Source organism: Mirounga angustirostris, unplaced genomic scaffold (assembly GCF_029215605.1).
Source record: "Mirounga angustirostris isolate CCGP_5_RB_7025 unplaced genomic scaffold, mMirAng1.0.hap1 SCAF_4, whole genome shotgun sequence".
NCBI classification, from domain to species: Eukaryota; Metazoa; Chordata; class Mammalia; order Carnivora; family Phocidae; genus Mirounga; species Mirounga angustirostris.
Genome location: NW_026991712.1, coordinates 119,635,772 through 119,656,405, shown reverse-complemented (window position 1 = coordinate 119,656,405; position 20,634 = coordinate 119,635,772). Strand labels below are relative to the sequence as shown.

General features: G+C 43.1%; 1 protein-coding gene and 1 long non-coding RNA gene across 9 annotated transcripts in view; one reads left to right on the top strand and one right to left on the bottom strand.

Annotated features, from left to right (window-relative positions):
* Window positions 1–634: 634 nt before the first annotated feature.
* Window positions 635–17,153, top strand: LOC135364156 (uncharacterized). Its single transcript, XR_010410875.1, has 3 exons — window positions 635–967; window positions 2,188–2,265; window positions 3,971–17,153. It is a non-coding gene; the product is annotated as an uncharacterized LOC135364156 (long non-coding RNA).
* The window catches only part of DDAH1 (dimethylarginine dimethylaminohydrolase 1), a 134,862-nt gene continuing 129,681 nt past the window's right edge, over window positions 15,454–20,634 (bottom strand). For all 8 annotated transcript variants that reach the window (XM_064588896.1, XM_064588893.1, XM_045897289.3 and 5 more), the window contains one exon: window positions 15,454–18,752. In XM_064588896.1, coding sequence (XP_064444966.1) covers window positions 18,636–18,752 — 117 coding nt within the window. In that variant the 3' untranslated portion in view covers window positions 15,454–18,635. The remainder of the gene's footprint in view (window positions 18,753–20,634) is intronic.

The window sequence follows — 20,634 nt, the reverse complement described above, 5'->3', positions numbered from 1 at the left end:
CTCCTCGCTTCTTTCTTTTCCTTTCCCTTTCCTCAAATAGTAACTGAGCCCCCACTAGGAGTCAGGAGCTAGCTGCAGGAGATCCAAAAAATAAGACAGAGTTTTGCCTTGGTGGATTCCCCGAGTAGGTAAAGAGAAAGACAGAGGAGCAAGTTATGAAAATAACAGATGGTGTGTACATAGCCGAAGGAAGTATAAAGTGTTGTTGGAAGATAACGGAAGCACAGGGGAGGATACAACTACCTGCCAAGTTCCCTTAGACACCTGCCCAGCTGCTGGGGCCCCCAGGGAGGAGGCTCAGAACTCAGATCGTTCAATTCCTTTCCAGCGTATTGCTCTTTACCTTAGATGCCTTTGAAACAGAGTGGGAAGCTTATTGGAACAATCCAGCAAAACATGCACACGGAACACTAACAGGGAAGCCCAGAAGAAAATTGGAATTGATTCAATTTGCTGAAAAAACAGGAAAGGTGGCTTTTATTTGCAGGACTAGGACACTGACATGAAAATACACACACACAATGCTCAGAGGAAGGCAGAGGAGAAAGGAGGAATTGGCAGTCATCCCTGAAAATGTGTAATCCAAGAACGAAAGTTTTACAGAACAAGGAAAAAAACCGTAACACAACACAGGGTCAGAGTGAACTCTTTGGTACTTGTGTAACTGATTAAGCACTTAAAGGAAACTGGGTATTTACTTAATGGTATGACTCATTTGAATGGAACAGACTTAAACAAAAAACCCCACAATGATTAGGTTTTCCACTTATTGTTGTTGTGGGTTCATGTAACACTAACGACACTGGAATCCAAAAATATGGAAACCGCCAACAGAATGTGCCTATGTAAGGACAAAAGAGGGATAGGTTGTATCATTTAAACGGCTCAAGAGGAGACGCTAACTCGGGCCACTGTGTCGTGCGTGCCTTCAGATTACAGCTGGCGGTGAGTAGGTGTTGGGTGTTAGGTAAGTGGAAGAAGTGACTGCAGTGGTGGGAGGTGTGAATGCCAGAACACAACTGGGGTTTGTGGTAAACACCAGGAAGAGCATGCAATAGAGGTGTGTTAATGACTATGTCAGAAGAGAATAGATCATAGGGTAACCAGATGTCCCTCTTGAAGGAAATTGTCATTCTGTAAACACTTGCCTCAAGGAGACTTTGTGAGCAAAGAATAGCCCTTGGCGAGGATTAGTCTAGGGCAGAGTTCCTTCTCCTCGGTGAACTTGGGAAGAAAACCGGGAGCTTGGCTCAGTGCCTCATTTTTTCCCGCTGGGAGCAGGCTCCTGTGCTGTGAGCACATGCTCTGCTCAGCTCTTCCAGGTGGGGCTCGGCCCCACTTCTGGGGGTGGGGGAGGTGGGGGGGATGGGATGGGAGGGGGAGGCTTGCTCTGGTCCAGCACTCCCTTAACAGGGTCCAGCCTAAAGCTGAGGTTCTACTTGCCAACAGATACGAATTAGATTTTCCAGCCTAACCTGTATCAGCAAAAAATGAGACATTTTGGTCTCTCTTGGGTCTTTTGCCTTACTTCTCAATGGTTCAGAACTCAGGCTGGGAAGTAAAGCATTGTTACTGAGCCCCCAACAGGGTCTTGCAGGGCACCTCAAAGGGTCCTCTGGAGCTGCTGCATTTGACAGTCAGAAGCCTGAGCACCTGCCAATTTGGAGAGAGATAAGTCTTATACGTTAGGACAAAGGAAACTTATTGTGGTTTCTGATCCAATCCCCAAATCAAAAGTCACAAGGACAGACACTCGGAGAGCCAGGTGTGAGTTTGGAGTTGAGCCACTTCTCACCTGAGCAAGTTTATGTAGCAAGCTGCAGGGTGAGAATTCTTTCTCCAGAGAATCATGTCTCTATCTCAGCCATGCTGGGAGGCCAGCTGGGTTTTCAAAATGCCACTAAATTCCCTTACGAACTGGAATGTTCAGAAACCAGAACTAGAAAACAAGAAAACAAAAAAGCCATAGACCCTAAAACCAAACAAACATTCCCTCCCCCCACCCCAAATAAAATCAGCCCTTTTAACTGATGGTATGTGACACATAGAGAGGAGTTTCTGTGCTGAAAAATAAAACAATGAAACATACGTTCTGTACAGCACCTTACAGTAAACAAAGCACTTTTAGACACATCTACTTTGATGTACTTAACAACCTCATTGTATTAATATGATCTCCATTTACAGGAAAGGATGACAAGAGGAAGAAGAATAGAAAAAATAAAGGGGCTGGAGAGATGGAGGTCGCAGGTGAATTAGACCAAGGTCAGGGAGGGGGAGATGCCCGGGGACCCCCTCCCCCACCCCGTCCCGTGCAAGTGTGCTTGGCTATGTAACCGAAAGTCATGTTTAATGGTCTCAGAGTATCTGCCACATTGAAAGATCATAGAGGTGTGAGATTATTGTCTTTTCTGTCTCCAACTGCATCAGATTCCAACAATCACTTCCACTGCTGAGTGAGGCAACACACTGCCTCGCAGCAGATCACATGACCCAGGGCTCAGGTCTTGGGCCTTGAAAGTCTTGCTGTGCTGGTGCTGAGGGGGCTTCTCCTCGAATCTGGGCTGGCATACCAGAGCTAGATTTTTTCCACGTATGTCCTTTTGGGGTTTTCTGGGGCAGGCCTGACAAGGGTGGAAGAAAAGTCCCATTTATTGAGGACCTTCAATGTATTACAAATGCACAGAAGAGGAACATGAATGATATCCTCTAAAATTCTCCTAATGACCTACGTGGGAGGTGTAATGCAGTTTTATAACAGAAGTATTTGAGCCTTTGGGAAGCTGAATGACTTGTCCAATCCAACTCTAGTGTCAGATAATATCTGAAATCTCTGGGAGGAGCTGGGCAAACATTAGGATCAATGAAAGGAGTTAGCAAAAGAGAAAGGAGACTACTTGCTGAAGACAGGGGTAAAATAGGTAGAGAGAGAAGTGCAGACTCATGGTGCGTGATGATTTACTTTGAAATACCGGGAACAAAGTTATATGAAGTTTTGCCAATAATTGAGTTTGCAGCACTTCAGTGAAGAGGAGTCTGTCTGAGACGAAAGCTGCTCAAGAGGGAAGGGGCCCTGACAAAAAGCCACTGAGAAGAGAGTGACATCCAGATTGGGAACCCAAAGGCAGTCACCCCCCAGATATTGAGAATGGGATACACTTTGGCTCTTGACGTCATCGATGGCAAATGACCAGTTTTCACAGGGTGCAGAATGAAATTAGAGTAATCTGGGAACGCGGTATTTTATGAGGCAGAGTAACTGAGATAAGCAAGTAACTTTTTAACTTTCACTCCAACACCAAGAGGTGGGCATTATTATCTCTATCATACAACTTGAGAAACTGAGGCACATAGAGGAAAGGCCTGACTTTATACTGTTGTCGTAAGGATTAAATAAGAAAAATCACATAAAAATTGTTTGCTCAGTGCCCGGAAAACAGGAAGTACTCAATAACTCTATCAACTTTTATTGTCTTTTTTTTTTTTTTAAAGATTTTATTTATTTGAGAGAGAGAGAATGAGAGAGAGCAAGCACACGAGAGGGGGGAGGGTCAGAGGGAGAAGCAGGTTCCCCACTGAGCAGGGAGCCCGATGCGGGACTCGATCCAGGGACTCCAGGATCATGACCTGAGCCAAAGGCAGTCGCTTAACCAACTGAGCCACCCAGGCGCCCTCAACTTTTATTGTCTTAATAGAGGAGGAAACTGAGTCTTACTGAAAGCAAATGCTTTGCCAGGGTTGGCTCCAGAATTTAACTATAGGAGGGGCTTAGGGTAGTGAACTGGTTTGAAATGTTGTGGGGACTGATAGGGGGTTGGTCTTGAATCTGTGTTTGTATAAAAAGCACGCCATGTTAACTTAGTTCATGTATAACAAACCCCCCCCAACATTTTCTAATATGATTATAGTCACATAAGATTGAGAATATTTCCAACTGTTCGTTACAATGTATTGTCTTTGTTTGGAACAGCTTGAGGTCTGATGGAGATCATGGGTGGATAAGCGACCTTTTGGTGTCACCACTGTAATGGCCCAAGCCAGCAGATGATAGAGCCTCCACTGGAGGGCAGTTCTGATTCCAGAGCTCACGTCTTCACTACCACCCCGTCGCACTTCTGTGAGTGGTCCGAAGTGGCGACTAACTGGCGGTTTGATTTTCCTTGAGCCCGACCTCCTCCCTGAGGAGGGAGTATGTCAACCCGTACTTCTGTGACTCTCTGGGATCACCGTCACTGTTTTCCACAGGCAAAACTAAGACACGGAAGTCCCAAAGGTAGATCTCTCTTCCTTGCTTTTCCTGAAGAGCAGAGACTTCCAGCAAGGAAGATGAACTTGGACTGGATCTCTTTACACTTTCCCAAATTGTTCTGGAAACCTGTCTCATAGCGTTAGGGCAACTCTCCTATAGCTCAGCAGGCTCCCGGGCTGTGACCGGCTCTATTTAATCAGGATTTTCCTTCTCCCCTGGAAGGGCCCATGGAGCTTTTGCCGGCCGCTCGCAGACAGCACTAATCATACAACCTTCCTGGCTTCCCCCCACGGGGTCCGATGGCACTCTGACGGTTTCTCCTCACTGTGGTGACAGCAGGCAAGGAGATTTTGCAAACAAAGCCTTCTGAAATCTGAAGCGAATGTAAAAGATACCAATTCGTAAAAGCCTGTTCTCAGACTCGGACAAGAAGCGGGATTAGTTTTCAGTAAGCTCCAAGGGAAACGCAAGGCCAGCCCCATCTCTAAGAAGGGAATCACTCAATGGTCCCTGGGTCATAAAACATTTATTGAGCACCTTCTGTGTGTCAAACACCATATTAAGCTCTGAGAATTGATGACATGCACGGCCCGGAACTCAGAGCTTACCGTCCTCTACTGTGTAATGAGACCAGTACTATATATTCTTTATAGTGGGCACAAATCTGTGAGTTTGTTCATTTGTCTGTTTTTATACTTTCCAAACATCTTGAGCGCTTACTGTGTCAGATGCTGGGGCTATGGTGTGCAAAAGGGCTGTTTCTGCCCTTAGCTCTACTGTCTAGGGTGAGAACAGCCTGGACACAAACAACCACAAAGTGGTGTACCACCACGGGCTGTTGCCGAGTGGGATAGCTAACTTTATGTGTGAACCTGACTGAGCCAGAGGGTGCCCAGATATTCGGTTGAATATTATTTCAGGGTGTGTCTGGGAGCATGTTTCTGGATGGGTTAACATTCGAATCCGTAGAGTAAGTGAAGCAGATGGCCCTGCCCAGTGTGGGTGAGCCTCGTCCCACCAAGGGCTTGAAAAGAATAAAAAGCCGACTAAGAATTCTCTCTCTGCCTCTTTGATCTGGGACACCAGTCTTCCTCGCCTTCGGACTTGGACTCAGACTGAAACTTGCACCACCCAGGGTCCTGGTTCTGGGGCCCTTGGCCTTGAACTGGCACTCTATCACGGGGCTGTGCCGAGTCTCCAGCTCACTGGCTGTGGATCATGAGTTCTTAGGCCCCCAAATCTCATGAGCCAACTCCTTACAGTAAATCTGTCTACCTGCCTACCTCTCTGACCTGTTCATTCTGCTTCTCTGGAGAGCCGACTATACACGAAGCCACCACAATGGGAGCCCAGTGGGGAGCTATTGGAATGTCTTTTGTATTGAACACACTGCCTTGCAGGTTCTTTCTGCTTCTCAAGCCTGGGGCAATGAGGACTGATTCAGACTGCAGAGGGGACTGGGCTACACCCCTCTCCTCTCTTCCTGGGCCCTTCCTGGGGGCCCTTTCCCCTCTCCCTCCCCCTTCTCTCTCTCTTTGATTCCTCTTCCTTTCTCTAGTTCTTGCCTCCCCCGCTGCTCCTGGCTCTCATCATCCCTATGTTCTTCTCTTTCCCTTGAAACACTTGTTATCAGGGATGGACCAGATGGACATATCTCACATGAAGATGTGAATAATTACTAAGGACTTGGTGATTTTTTCTCCAGCAAGGAAACAAAGCTTTAGCTAGAGCTGGTGCTCCATGGGAGGAGATGCAGGTGTGGGCCAAGGAGTGGGTGGCAGGAGGCAGCTTCCTGGCCACGAAGCCTTCCTTCAGATTTCCTATGGGTCTGCATGGATCTTCAACACCTCTCTTGGGACTTTGACTGCACTTCTGGTTTCAGTCACGGTGGGATAGTCCAGGCCTGGAATCTGCCCACGTCCACAGCCAGGTCCTCTGGGGTCACACACACGTACCACGAAGGCCACCAGGTCAGCAGTGGCAGCTGTCTTCTTCCCACTTCTCGCCTAAAGGCCACATGAGAAAATGCACATGACCACCTGGGAGCGCTGTTACTCCACACTTTCTCTATAAAAACTGCTGTCCGCCACAGAGGATGTCCAGGCTTCCTTTGTTTTTGAGGCTCAACCAAGGGATGCCTCTGGGAGAGAGGGGCAGTACAGACTCCCAGATCCAGGTTAATGTGGAAAAGCAGAGGTAGGAAAACTTCACACGTTCTGAAAATGCCTTGATGTGTAACAATTTGGAGACTGTAAGAGGGCACTAGTTTTCAGTGCGCAGCACAGAACAATGATGAAGAGCACGGGCTCTGCTGTTCAAACAGAATCAGGGTTTGAGCCCTGGTGCCACATCCACCAGCTGTGTGACTTTGTCCAGTGACTAAGTTTCTCTGGGACTTGGTTTTGCCATCTGCCTCATAAGGCATTCGTGAGGAGGCACATAACACCTCTTGGCACCATACCAGGTACGTAGAGCTTTACAAAAAAGCTCTTATCATTAGATACTATTTGCAAAATGTAAAAAAGAGATCAAGAAGACATCGGCTGCTTGCAAGCCAAATGAAATGTGGCTGGGGTCCAAGGCTGTATAATGGGATGAAAAAGCTAGGGTTATTTAGACCGCCGATTGGCCAGGTCAGCCAAGTAAAGAAAATGCCACCGGAAAGGGTCACTTAATTTCTCCCTCCTTCTCCTATCTAAAAATGGTGCGCTGGTGCTGCATTCATAGGCTCACCTGGCCAAAAACCAGATTCTTTCAATATCGTTCTCATCTCCTTTTGCTTATTCAGACTACTGTTCACCACAGCTCAGAAGAGCATAGCGATGGCCAAAATATAATGAGGGGTTTGGGAACTTGAGAGGAAAGGAATGATTACCAGTTAGCACATTATTATACACACCATGCGGACTTCATGGTTGATGCAGCGAGGAACTTGGTATGTGTGGTAATTATGCACACTTGAGCTGAATTTTAGAAAAACATACAAAAGAAACGTTATTTCCTCTTTTAAAAGAAGGCTGTGATGGTAAGAAGCATTCCACAAGCAACTATTATGCAAAGCTATTTCAAGGGTGAAATGAATGAATTTGTCAATGAATTTTAACTACTGAAGAAAAGGAAATCTAATTGGGGGCTAAGGTAGTTTCAGGAATGACAGCTTATGAGTTCTGCACTGACAGGTGCTGGTGGAAAAGCTGATTGGTCCCATTCAGGAATATAATAGGCTACATTTGTATAGCACGGCATAGGGTACCAAGTACTTTCACATAAATTCTTTCATTCGAAGTTCCCAACCACCCTTTGAGATATGAATAGGACAAAGAGTATTATTACGGTTATTTAAAAAAGTTTTATTGAGATATCATTCATGTACCAATCACCCATTTAAGGTATACAACTCGAGGGTTTTAAGCATATATGCAGATATATACAGTCACCACCACAACTGATTTTAGAACACTTTCATTCTGTCTAAGAGAAACCTTCTATTCCCAAGCTGTCACTCCCTCTATTTCTCTGCCTGAGCAACCAGTAATCTTTCTGTCTCCACTGATTTGCCTATTCTGGAATTTCACATACATGCAGTCATACAATAAGTGGTCTTTGGTGACTGGCTTCTTTCCCTTTGTATAATGTTTTCAAGGTTCCTTCATGTTGTAGCATGTATCAATACTCCATTCTTTTTTATGGCTCAATAATACTCCATTGTGTGGAGCTAACACATTTTGTTTATCCACTCATCACTTGGTGTACATTGGGGTTGTTCCTACCCTTCAGTTATTTTGAATAATGCTGCAACAAGCGTTCTTGTTGGACATAGGCATTCATTTCTCTTAGGTATATACCTAGGAGGGTAACTGCTGGGTCATATGGTAACTGAATGTTGACATGTTAAGGAACTGCCGGACTGTTTTCCAAAGTGGCTGCATTTTACATTCCCAGTAGCAATGTATGAGGGTTCTGATTCTCCACATCCTTGCCAATATTTTTATTATCCGACTTTTTAATTCTCCTCATTCTAATGGGTATGAAGTGGTATCTCCTGGTGATGTTGATTTGCATCAGAGATGTTGATCCCTGATAACTAATGATGTTTCATATGTTTATTGGTCACCAGTGTAACTTCTCTGGAGAGATGCTTCTTCAGATTCTTTCACCATGTTAAAATTGGGTTGTCTTTTTTTATTATTGAGTTATGAGAGTTCTTTATATATTCTAAATGTAATACCTTATCAGATATATGATTTGTATATATTTTCTCTCGTTTGGTGAACTGTCTTTTAACTTTCTTGGATGGTATCCTTTGAAACACATAGTTTTCAATTTTGAGGAAGTCCAATTCATCTCTTTTTTTTTCTTTTGTTGCTTGTGCTTTTGGGGTCATATCTAAGAATCCATTGCCAAATTCAAGGTCATGAAGATTTGTTCCTGTTTTCTTCTAAGAACTTTTATGTTTTTCCTCTTCATTTAGATATCTGACCCGTTTTGAGTTCATTTTTTAAATTAATTAATTTATTTTTAAAAGATTTTATTTGTTTATTTGAGAGAGAGAGAGCATGAGAGGGGGGAGTGGCAGAGGGAGAAGCAGGCTCCCCACTGAGCAGGAGCCCAGACGTGGGGCTCAATCCCAGGACCCTGAGATCATGACCTGAGCCGAAGGCAGATGCTTAACCAACTGAGTCACCTAGGTGCCCCTCGAGTCAATTTTTGTATATGGTGTGAGGGAAGAGTCTGACTTTATTCTTTTGAGGTGGGTATCCAGTTGTCCCAGCAGCATTTGTTGAGAAAACTATCCTTTCCCCTCATTATATATTCTTTCACACCCTAGCTGAAAATCGGTTGACTATAAAAACATAGATTTATTTCTGGACTCTCAGTTCTATTCTATTGATCTATATGTCTATCCTTATGTCAGTACCACGCTATTTTAATTATTGTTGCTTTTGAAGTTTGCAATTGGGAAGTGTCAGTCCTTCAACTTTCTCTTTTTCAGTATTTTGGATACTGGGGGATCTTGTAATTCCATATGAATTTTAGAATCAGTTCGTCAATTTCTACAAAGAAGTCAGCTGAGATTCTAATAGATTTTGCATTGAATCTGTAGATCAATTTGGGAAGTATCACCATTTTAATACTATTAAGTCTTCTAATCAATGAACATGAGAGATTTTTCCATTTATTTAGCTCTTAATTTCAACAATGTTTTGTCATTTTCAGAGCATTAGCTTTGCACTTCTATTAAATTTATTCCTAAATATTTTATTCTTTCTGATGTTATTGTAAGTGGAATTGTTTTTCTTAATTTCACTTTCAGATTGTTCATTGCAAGTATATAGAAATGCAATTGATTTTTTGATATTGGTCTTGTATCCTAAAACCTTGTGAACTCTTTTTATTAGGTTTAATTATTTTTTAGTGGATTCCTCAGGATTTTATATATAGAAGATCATGTTAGGTGTCAACAGGGGTAGTTTTACTTCTTCCTTTTTCAAGCTGGCTGCCTAAAGTTTAGCCTAATCTACCAATCTTTTCCTAATTGCTTTTCATTACAACCTCCACTGTTTTTGAGAGCACCTTTAGACTTGAACTTCTTTACACTACAGTTGCAAATGAAGTCAATTCTTGGGTGAGGAATTTGAAGCTCTTTGTTCTGTAGCCTGCTTCTCCCCCAGGGGCAAAATCTGAGGCTTGGTTCTGTAGCTGGGGGCAGGGAAAATGGTGAGCTCTTCCTAAAGTGATGTCTTTGTTTTAGCTGGTGAATGTTAGTTGAAGGGGAGACTGTAGCCTCAGGTCCTTTTGGCTTGCCTCTTCTGGCTAGAACCCCCATCCCATGAGCTAGGGGAAGGGTGTTCAGGGCCCCATATTCTTCTTGGTGCAGTGATCAAAGTGTCTCAAAGAGCCTCTGTCCCATACAAGTGAGGCTGGGTGGAAGAGGGGAGCCCCACTTTTCAGACACACTTGCCCAGAATTTAGTCTCAGCAACAGGTGGCTGGGGGCAGAATGAACAATGGAGATGTCTCTCTCACCTGTGGGGAGAGAGGGCTCTGTGTTCTCAGCTCTCAGTCTGGAGTGGAGGTCTCTCTCACCGAGCTGAGAGGGAAGAAAGAAGGGTGCAAATACCACAGGTTCTCACTGATCTCAACAAGTTCAGAAGATTTTCTTGACTGTTTCTTCACTTGATGAATGCGCATACAACCAATTCCAGAGGCTCTAAATGTTTCTTTAAAAAAATAATCTGTGTCAACTGTACTTCAAAAAAAAAAAAATCGAGTGTACAGATTGGGAACTGTAGTTAATAATACTGTATTGTATACTTGATACTGGCTAAAAGGGCTGACCTTGAGTATTTCACTAAAAAATATTATTTATGTAAAAGTAATTGATTACTTAACTAACTTAACTTGATTGTGGGAATCATTTCATTATGTATATGTATATCCAATTACCATGCTGTACAGTGCAAATACACTACAATTTTGGCACTATACCTGAATAAACCTGGAAAAAATGACTCATCAAAAAAAATGTCCATCAGTGTTGCTGGAGAGTCAGTCCACAGATCTCTTCCTGTGATCATGCTGGAAGTGGAACTCTTAGTATTGTTATTTACTAGATGAGAACAATGTTCATATAGAGCCTGGGGTGGTGGGGCCCAGAGTGGGAAGGAAATCCCCTGGGAATCAGAACAGCACAAATACCTAATCATAGAACTGCAGGGTGGTAAAGGACATTAGATGTTATCTAGATCAGATTTTACCCCCTACAGCAATCTCCACAACCACTCTTGCTTGTGGTCCTTGAGTCTCTGCTTGAACACCTCCAGGAATGGAGAACTAACCGGATGAGTTCAGACTGAATATTATCCCCATGAACAACATAACCATGTAAAACCAAACACAGCTTTTGCCTAGCGGGATCGGCTGTGTGTACAAACAAAAGGGGAAACAGAGAAAATAGGTTCTGTGGAATCCTAAACAACTTTATGTCACCAGCAGGTCATGAGCATGCTGTAAAAAGGCACTTAGCTGTTTTTGAACACCAGGTGCCCCAGAGATTGCTCTAATTTTAGAATTAACATAGTGCTTACTAAAGAGGTCCAGGACTCATGGGTCTGGAATGTGATGTTCTCTTACCCGCTGGCACTGCAGACTCATGTCCTACTGTTGATTCTGCTCCAATCATTTTCTGATATTCAGAGAGGGAGAACCAGATCATGGAACTGGCATGTGCCTAAGGAGTTCGCCAAGAAATATGATTTAAAGGCCAACCTTGAGAGACAGAGTTGGCGACAGCCACTCCCCGGAGGGCTAAGAGCTCATTTTCATAGTGGCATTGTGATTATCCTCTACCCCCTCCAGCTCCTTTCTCTGCCCTTCTCTGCCAGCTCCATGGCTCAGGAGGTTCCCCTCTGAAGAAGGCATTGCCTGGGCTCCCCCACTAGCCATCTGGCCATTGTGTTCAGTCAGTGGGGAGCACCAGCAGATCAGAGAGTGGGAAGAGAGAGGCTGAGGTATATTTCCCTGTTCTGGAATCTGGTCTCGGCCTGGAGCTGTGGTCCTTTCTCTGTATCAGATGCAGTAGCATGATTTCCTGTCCTTGTCCTGCTGGGCCTAGGGGTGCGGCTGACAGCTGGTTTTGGGGTATCACCACCCTTGTTTGTACCCTCAACATGCATATCTTTGACACAGACCATCATTAAAATCTCTTTATTTGATCTAAAGCGGGGGCGGGGGGGGTGAATTCTATTTCCTATCAGATAAACTCCTTGTTACCATCCTTCCATGATAACAATGTTCCTTCAGTCTCTCCCAATTATAATCAAGCCTAGAAAGGAAGCAAGCCCCATGTTGCTGTCCTAGCATTAACTCTAGGGGACCTCATATGCTCACATGGGTCCCACGTAAACAAAACAGATGATTTTGTTCATATCCTGCCCTGGAATTTGATGCCTCTGTTGGATCCATGAATCTGTTTATTCCACAAGCTCTTTCCAGAGGCAGAAGAGGTAACATTTCTACATAGCTTGACTGTTGCTTAGAATCAGAACTTGTTTGTTTCCTGAACCTTTTCTGCCTCAATATGAAATATGTAGTCTTTGTACCCTTGAGGGATAGTGGGGAATTTCAACACATAGCACATGGTTTCCTAATTTAATTTGAAGCTGTTATCCTCTGAGTTCTGTCCCAAAGTCCTTCCTAGCTAATCAATAAGTTTCCTTGTCCATGAGCAGGAACTTAAAAAATTATTTTTAAAGTTTAACTGTAGGAAAAAGCAAGCTACCTTCTTAGGTTTTTGTTAATTCACTCAAGCTCTTTCTTTGTATTCATAGCCAGATGACTAAACTTTCTATTTATAAATAGAGGGGGCTTCCCAAGACCTAGAGACCAATCATTACTTGTAGGCATTCATGTCACAAGCCAGTCCAAGCTATATTTTACCAAGAGGTTAGCTGGCATACTGGTTTGAATCTTTTATTTATTTATAGTGACAGTAACATATTTGGCTCTTACACATTCTCCTTAAAGCCTGATAACCCCAGTTATCTTGTGCTATAAGTGACCAGCTTTCACTGAGTTAGAAATGAGTGTTTGGAGGGGGAAGGGAGTTGGGGAAAATTCCGACTTACCAACAGTTCCCTAATGCAAGTATGTCTTCGGAACAGCCGTGTCGGCTACCAAGGAAACCTGTGAATTCATCTTGGAAGCTGTCAGGCTAGCTTAGAGGCATCAATGATGAAAATCTTGAGTTATTTCTGGAGTGGTGATTGATGTTTCAAATAGAAGATGACATTTTGATGGGATCCTGACTTGCTGTGATAGGAGTTAATGAGGATAATGATGATAATGATATTTACATTATACCTTTCTTCCAAAGAAGTCTTCAGTCCTTTCATCTCATTCGTGTTGAAAAGGTCCCTTTGGAGTTGGGAGGGAAAGGTGTTATTAATTTGTTTTTCAGGAGAGAGAGAGAGAGAGGAAGAGAAAAAAAAAATATATATATATATAGAGAAAGAGAGAGAGAGAGAGAGAGATAATTGCCCAGCTTTCAGGCTCCATTTTGGAGATAAGAAGAGATGTTTAAATGACAAAGTAAACTAGGGGAAATTAAACTTAGAGAAACGCCAGTCTCAGTTCCCATCATCCTATACAATGCTGCCATATCAAGCTCCAGTAATTTCACTCCCTGACCCCAAAGTCTTCAGGAGATCCTCACAGACTGCCAAATTCAGTCCTAATATCCTATCTTAGCAGGCCAGACTGTTGACATCCCAACCTACATCATCTCGCTGTGCTCTTATATTTCCCCATGTGTCAGCCAAACAAACCCACTTGCTTGCCCGTCATCTGCTCTGAGCACCCCATTCTCTTTCCAAATGTTCACTGCACATGCCATAGCTTGTTTAATGTCTATCTTCCTCTGTGGATGTAAATTCCAGGAAAGCAGGTCCTGTCACCATTGTACCCCCAGAGTCTAGTAGCGTTAACTGGTCCATGATGGACACTTCTGAAGTGTTCGCTATGCTCTACCACCTTCATGCCTGTGCTCATGCTGTTTCCTCCGCCTCAAAGGCCTGACCTCCTATCTTGGCCTACTGAAGCCAGGGCAGTTCTTCCAAGGCGATCAAGCCCAGGTTCCTCCATCAGGTTTCCCCTTCTTGGGAACCACCACAGTGCTGTTCTTTTAAGTTCTTACCTTACCTTCTCTTGTGTTGTAATCATTTGTAATCTTGTGTAGTCTTCCTTCCAAGCCCCTCCCAGACTGCCAGCTCTGGAAAGACAGGAGCAGTACCCTAGAGCCTGTTAAACATGTGCTCACCCGTCTAAAACTATTGTTGACCAGCATTATTCATTCAGCAAAAGTCCCATTTCCAGAATCTGCAGTTTGTCACGAGAGGGGATTTTTCTCCTTCTTACCTTCCGCCATCCTTCTGGAAGGCTGGGAGAAAGATCAGTCACGGAAACCCTGCCAACTCTTCCTTCAAAAAGTGTCTCCATTCTCTTCTGTGAGGAGTAAATACTCTGGCACTTAGGTGGAGGGTTCCATTGCCTAAGGGGGCCCAGGGCAGGTGTGCAGGGGTGGTAGTTGGCTTTTTTTTTTTTTTTTTTTTAGCTTCTGTGCCCCTTTCAGTGCTGGCTTGAATAAGGGAGAACTAATTAATGCAACATCAACTGAGAAGGTATGAATAGATCAACGACCTCTTTAAGGAATTTTAATAGTAGTGCTTCTAGTGAGCATTTGCACGTACCATTCAGTTTCCATAAGAAGACACCAGATTGAACTAACTCTGGGTATGTGTGAAGCCTCATAATCAGCACATTTTTGACAGTTTGAAGACCCCAGGCTACTAGCAACATGGGCATACTGAACATCTGTGATCTAACACTCCATATAAATTAGAAAGAGCTACTTCGACAACTGTATCATGGAATATTCAGGGTTGTTAAAATTGATGATGTAGATCTCTATTTATTGACATGGAGAGATGCCTGCAATCTATTGCTAAGTAAAGGAAGCAAGCTATAGAACAGCATGATGATGTAAAATTATTCCACATTTATATCTGTATCTACTCATAGATGGGTGGATAGTCTTCAAAATGTTAACAATGGCATCTCTGTGATGAAATTTGGGGTAATTTTTTTTCTTTACTTTTGTTTTTACAGTTGCTTCTGTATTATTTGAATTTTATTTTTATGGTGAGCAATTATTTTTACAATCAGAAAAGGAAAACAATAAAGCTGCTTTCAGCTAGAAAAAAATGGTTGGAAATAAAAAAAGACTCATTAAAAAAATCTTCAAATGTCCTAACAGATGCTTACTGTAAAACAAACAAACAAAAACCACAACCAAACTCTTGCATGAATGAGAGAAAACCTGTTCCACTGCTTCCACGACTGAGCCATATAATGTGCTGACCACAGTTAGGAGCAAAAGGGAAAAAAGAAGCCTCCAAGGAGGAGCACAGGTGAAATCAAGACCTCTTGACCTCGCATGGGTGTCATGCACGCTTTTTAAGTGCTTGCAGTATGAAGCATCACTTCAGGTATCATTTTAATCCAAGCTTTTGATGGCAGTTGATTTACAGGCACAGTATTTCTAATTATGGGACAACAGAGAAAACTTCCCATCTCTGACAGCAAAGCAATGGTGACTGCATTTCCTACAGCAGTTTCTGTTGCAAAAAAAGAGACATGTGCTGTTGGTCATAGTATAATTCACACTTTATTCCATCATGATTGGTATACTTGTAGCATCAGGACAGCAAGAGATTAAAATCAGTGCAGAACTTCTCTGGACTAGAGGGTCATGAAAGGCAAGACTGGTTTTGGTACACAGAGTGGATAATCGTACATTAGCTGCAGTGTGATGATCAGTAAAACAAAATGCACAAGTCTAACACCATGTTGAGACCAAGGCTAAATTCTGTAGAATGTTAAAGAGTAAATAATTATGAATTTTAACATGCAACTCTATATAAGTCACATTATTCATCTATAGACTATTTCCCCTTTAGAGATGAAGAGATAGCCTTAGTAATCTGTTCACAGTAGCTTAAAGAGCAATCAATACACATTATAGATCTGCCTGCTGATTTCTATAGCAATCCATTATAGTTGAAGAGATAATGCTAAATAATGTACTTTCTCTATATTGCCCCTGTTAGATTGAATCTTACTACCCCAGTAATTCAGACTCAACTTTTCCTTACTTTAATACCATTCCTAATGCCTTTATAATGTCAAAGAGCAGCTTGTGTTAGTTTATTTATCCTTATAAATCATAATGGACTCGAGGGGAACCTATGTAACGGGTCATCGTTCCTCTGCAAAGATAACGTTATGCTGATGAGAACATCAAAAAATACTACTACTATGCTGCAGATATTTTGGCTTTTCACACTGTCATATCACAGGGAGTACAAAGAAGACAGTCTTAGTGACATAGCAGACAAAACAATTCTGTGGAAGAGGCACATAGATACTAAGTGATTTCTTGAGACAGAGGAGCAAAGAGGGACAGAAGCAAAGGAAAGAAAAAGTGAAAGAGAGCCTTCTACAGGACAAATTGTTCAAAAGAAAAATCAATTCACTTGCAATTGACTAAATATAGTTCTTCAATTTGGGATGATAGAAGTAAATATATTGAAAATTATACGCCACTTAGCTTTAATAGTAATCCTAAGGTGGCTGACTGCGTTAACTTTCCCGAGGTTGTTTTTGAGATGTTGGACTCTCCCAGGGAGAAGTTCTGCTTTTGCCAGCACAGGGCCAGATTTAACCCAAAAGGGCAACCATAATCGTAGAGGACAATTTTTCCTTATTGACTAGACCATGTGGGTAACAATCGTTTTCTCTCTGGTAAAAACACACTCTTCACCCATGATGAGACACTTTGAAATAAGACAGTGACCAAGATATGGTTCATTCATAGGATGCTGTAACTAAGATATCTGCATTTTGCAGTTAAGCAAAAAGGAGGAGCAGGAATTTCTTCAAATTCTGGCATAAAATCATCAAATAAATGAAAAAGATAGGTGGTGGCTAAGGATGTCTTGGTTTTCTCAGAGGTTTATCACTTCCATTTGCTAAGGAGAGATATGAATGGAGGGAATTCTATCTTGGTCACCAAACATAAGAAATGTTTGGTTAGAAATACATAGGTAAGGGGCGCCTGGGTGGCTCAGTCGGTTAAGTGTCTGACTCTTGATTTCGGCTCAGGTCATGATCTCAGGGTCATGACATCAAGCCCCAGGTCAGGCTCCACACTCAGCGGGGAGTCTGCTTGAGATTCTCTCTCTACCCCTCCCCCACCCACACCCATGCACTCTCTCTCAGATAAATAAATCTTCAAAAAAAAAAGAAAAAAAGAAACACACAGGTAAGCAGAGCAAGCCTTGAAGTCATATTCCTTAATCTCCCTGATTGTTAATCTTGAACAACAAGCTACAGGCAATACAGGAAAGGTGGAGATGACTAGGAAGTTTGATAACATGCCTCAATCAGTCACCATTCCTTGGAAAGTACCATTTCCCTGGCCTGCTAAAAGGCTGATTCTTCCAGGTTTAAGTAAAAGACAATGATCTCTCCCTTCACTGTGGCATTGTTCTTTGTAAGAGACTAGCATCAGTGTCAGGTTGTGTAATTTAAAAGCTAGCGAGGACAGAAATTTTAATTGAATTCCACAGTATATATTCATAGATATTTGAAAGTGGAATTGTCCTTTGTCTGCGGTTCCAAGCACCAAGCTGATCACTTCCTGAACATGCTTCATCTGGCTCTCACTAGACCATCAATAATCATTTGTAGATGCACTGTGCCTTTTGAAAGCAGTAACTTTGCTAGACCAGGATAATTGCAGGGGGTAGAAGGCTGGAAGTAGGGTGAGTCACGATGAGTGGGGGTGGGAAGAGAAATGAGCTGAGGGAAAAAATAAGACTATTTCCCAAGGTCTATAAATGGTCAGTAATAAAGCAAAAATTCATGGAATGTGACTTAAAGACTTTCTGAGATGTACCCATGGGGTGTTTCCAAGCTTCTTGATCTATGATCTCTAGTAACCCTCTGGAACTGAATTTACCTTCCTAGGTGTGGTACCCTACTTCTTCTGGAATTCAGATCTCTGGGACAAACCCCATCAGGATATGCCTCTGCCTGGTTAACTCTCCCCCAAATAGCCGTTCTGATTTTGGTCACACTTCTGTTGAGGGACCCGTTTGCCCTTCCTGGGGAGAGTGAGGGTGGTGGCTGAAGATGTAGCCATGGGCCAGAGGAGGCTAATGTGGCAGACAGGAGGGACCTGCAGGAAGGTATCCAGAAGGCAAGACTGTGGATTTTACCCAAGGTAATCGAAGTGAAGAAAGGCAAAAGAAAGTAACTGGCAACGAAATTTCCAGAGTTCAGATGAAAAAAAGGAAGGAAAAGGAGGGAAGCCAGGGACCAGGGAATTTCACAGGAACCAAAGATGACTACCGATACAGAGAGGAAAAAAACAAACCAAAAAAACAACCCTGGCCTATCTGACTGATCAAGAAGACATTCTTTAGCATATATTGGCAACTAAGCAGCATATATATATTCACACTGATAATACAAACACTGAAATGAGTGTTTCTTTACTATTATTAATCACAGTTCAATAATTCATTAGCTCTATATTTTCTAGATTGCTTAATTCATTTAGCAAAACCCACAGTTTAGGTACCACCGCAAGGGGAGGAAGGGGAGGGTGCAGAGCGAAGCAAACTTAGGAGACTTTCGTAAACCAGTGTTAACAGCATAGTGGCGCAGCAGATTGTCAATGAACACGACAGGAGCAGGACAGTCATCGGCCTTGTGAGTGCGGTATTGCCGGCTATGGGGCGGGGGGGGGGGGGGGGGACTTCGACTCAGGAGTCTACCTTCTTGTTAATTAAAATCGAGCTGCATGTGAGCAGCCCGTCCACCTTTTCCAGTTCAGAATGGCTCACGGGGATCAGCATATGGTCCTTCAGCTTTTCATAAACCTGCAGCAGGAATCAAGGAAAGGTAAAGCAGAAGGATTATGTTTCCGCCTCTGTCTCATCCCTGCCGCTCCCCCCCACCTCCTCGCCTAGTGTGAAAATGCATTTGGCTTTCGAGTTCAGGCTTCTCAGCTGTTGAACCCCAAGACGTGCATGCAGTCTAGAGACCACACGTGCCCCCAGCCATACCAACGGAGCAGGCGGCACTGGTTAACCACGAGCTCTATGCTTTAACCTCAAAGCCAGAGATGTGTCAAAAATGTGGTTGTCACGAGAGATGACTTCACTCTGCCGTTGTCACAGGAACGTTGAGTGATAATGGGAGAGCTAGTGGTGGTGTTTTCAGTCTGAGAATCCTTCCTCGCCACACTTTAAAACCCCCTCAACTGTACTGTAAGGTCTCTTTCCTTCCAACACCACTGGAAGAACTTGACAAAATAGACTTTAAGTGAATCATTTCAGGTCAAACTGCTTTTAAATTACAGGTGTGAATTTTACAGCATCTTTTGACACTAATAGAAAGCATGTGTCCAAACTTCGAATTAACAGGCCACAGATGTTTCTCTGATGATCAAATAAAGCACATTTTTTAAAAAATACAAAATCACTTGAAAAACACTGTCTAAAAAACAATCTGCCATGCTTCTTTAGGAAGCACTTTGTTCCTTAAAATTCACTACAGTGGCTAATTAAGAGTGCTGGAGCCAGAGCTGGGCTCCAAACCTAGTTCTGTCAACTCACCACCTAAAATGTGACTTCAGCCAAGTGCCAGATGCCGCACTCTTAGCCTTGGATTACTATTCGGTAAAATTAGAGTTAACAAGAGTGCCCCCACAGGGCTGCTGTGGGGTATAACTAAGATAATGCACACACCGGGCTTGGCCCAGTGCCTGGCGCAGGGGAAGTCTCGGTGAACGTGGATGTTATCATCGTTACTGTGGATAGACACAGGGCTGAATCCAAAGCAGTTAATCATCATCTGGTCGTCAGAGGATCAGTGTGGCTGGAGAAGAATGAACGGTCCAGAGCTGTGTTTCTCCAAGTGAGTTCTGTGACCCGGGTGCTTGTTGAAATTGCAGATTCTAGGGTGGGGGTCTAGGAAGCTGCATTTTTAACAATCCTAATGCACAATAACGTATGAGACCCTCTATTCATCTGAGAGCTGGTTAAGCCCCGTTCTGGGGTCAGGGGTCCTCTATTTTCCTCAGGTTCACACTTTCAGCCATGGAAACAGAGAAATTATCTATGTATCTCCCCACCCTTTTCTTTTTATCTGCTAAGAAGATGACTGATTCAGAAGATAAGCATAGTGCTTACACAATATCACATATCTGAAAGGTGGCCAAAATATTTTCTAAAATTTTTAAAGATAAATTATAATTTTTAAGATACATAAATAAAAAAATCAGTGGCTATTAAAGGCTCTTCTGTAATGCTGAGTGTAAGCATATGATTCCTCTGGGCAGAGATGAAGATCTGAAACAGATATGGACACTTGGAGGGTCTATGGATGAGCGCTGCTATGTCTGCGTGTGCAGAAGAGACTGGCAGAGTGCCCAGAAGGACAAGGAACATCTTCTTAGACCAGGAAAGAGTTCCATATCTGGGGACAATTCCTGTGTTGGGGCACAAATGCAGAAGGTCTTAGAGGGACAGGTGCCTGATGGCAAGTATATCATCTTTTTTGCTCTTTCTGATCCTTCACTACCTGGGATGCACAGCCAAAAGCCCCCTTTTTGCAGCCCTGACAATGAGCACCCACCTCTTTGCATCATTCACACTTCTCTGTCGTTAAAAAACAAATGCCTTTCTGACGAAGGGCAGCTCAGATTCGTCAGAAAACAATGACACAGTTGACCATCTAATTGTAGGTCTCTATGCCTAG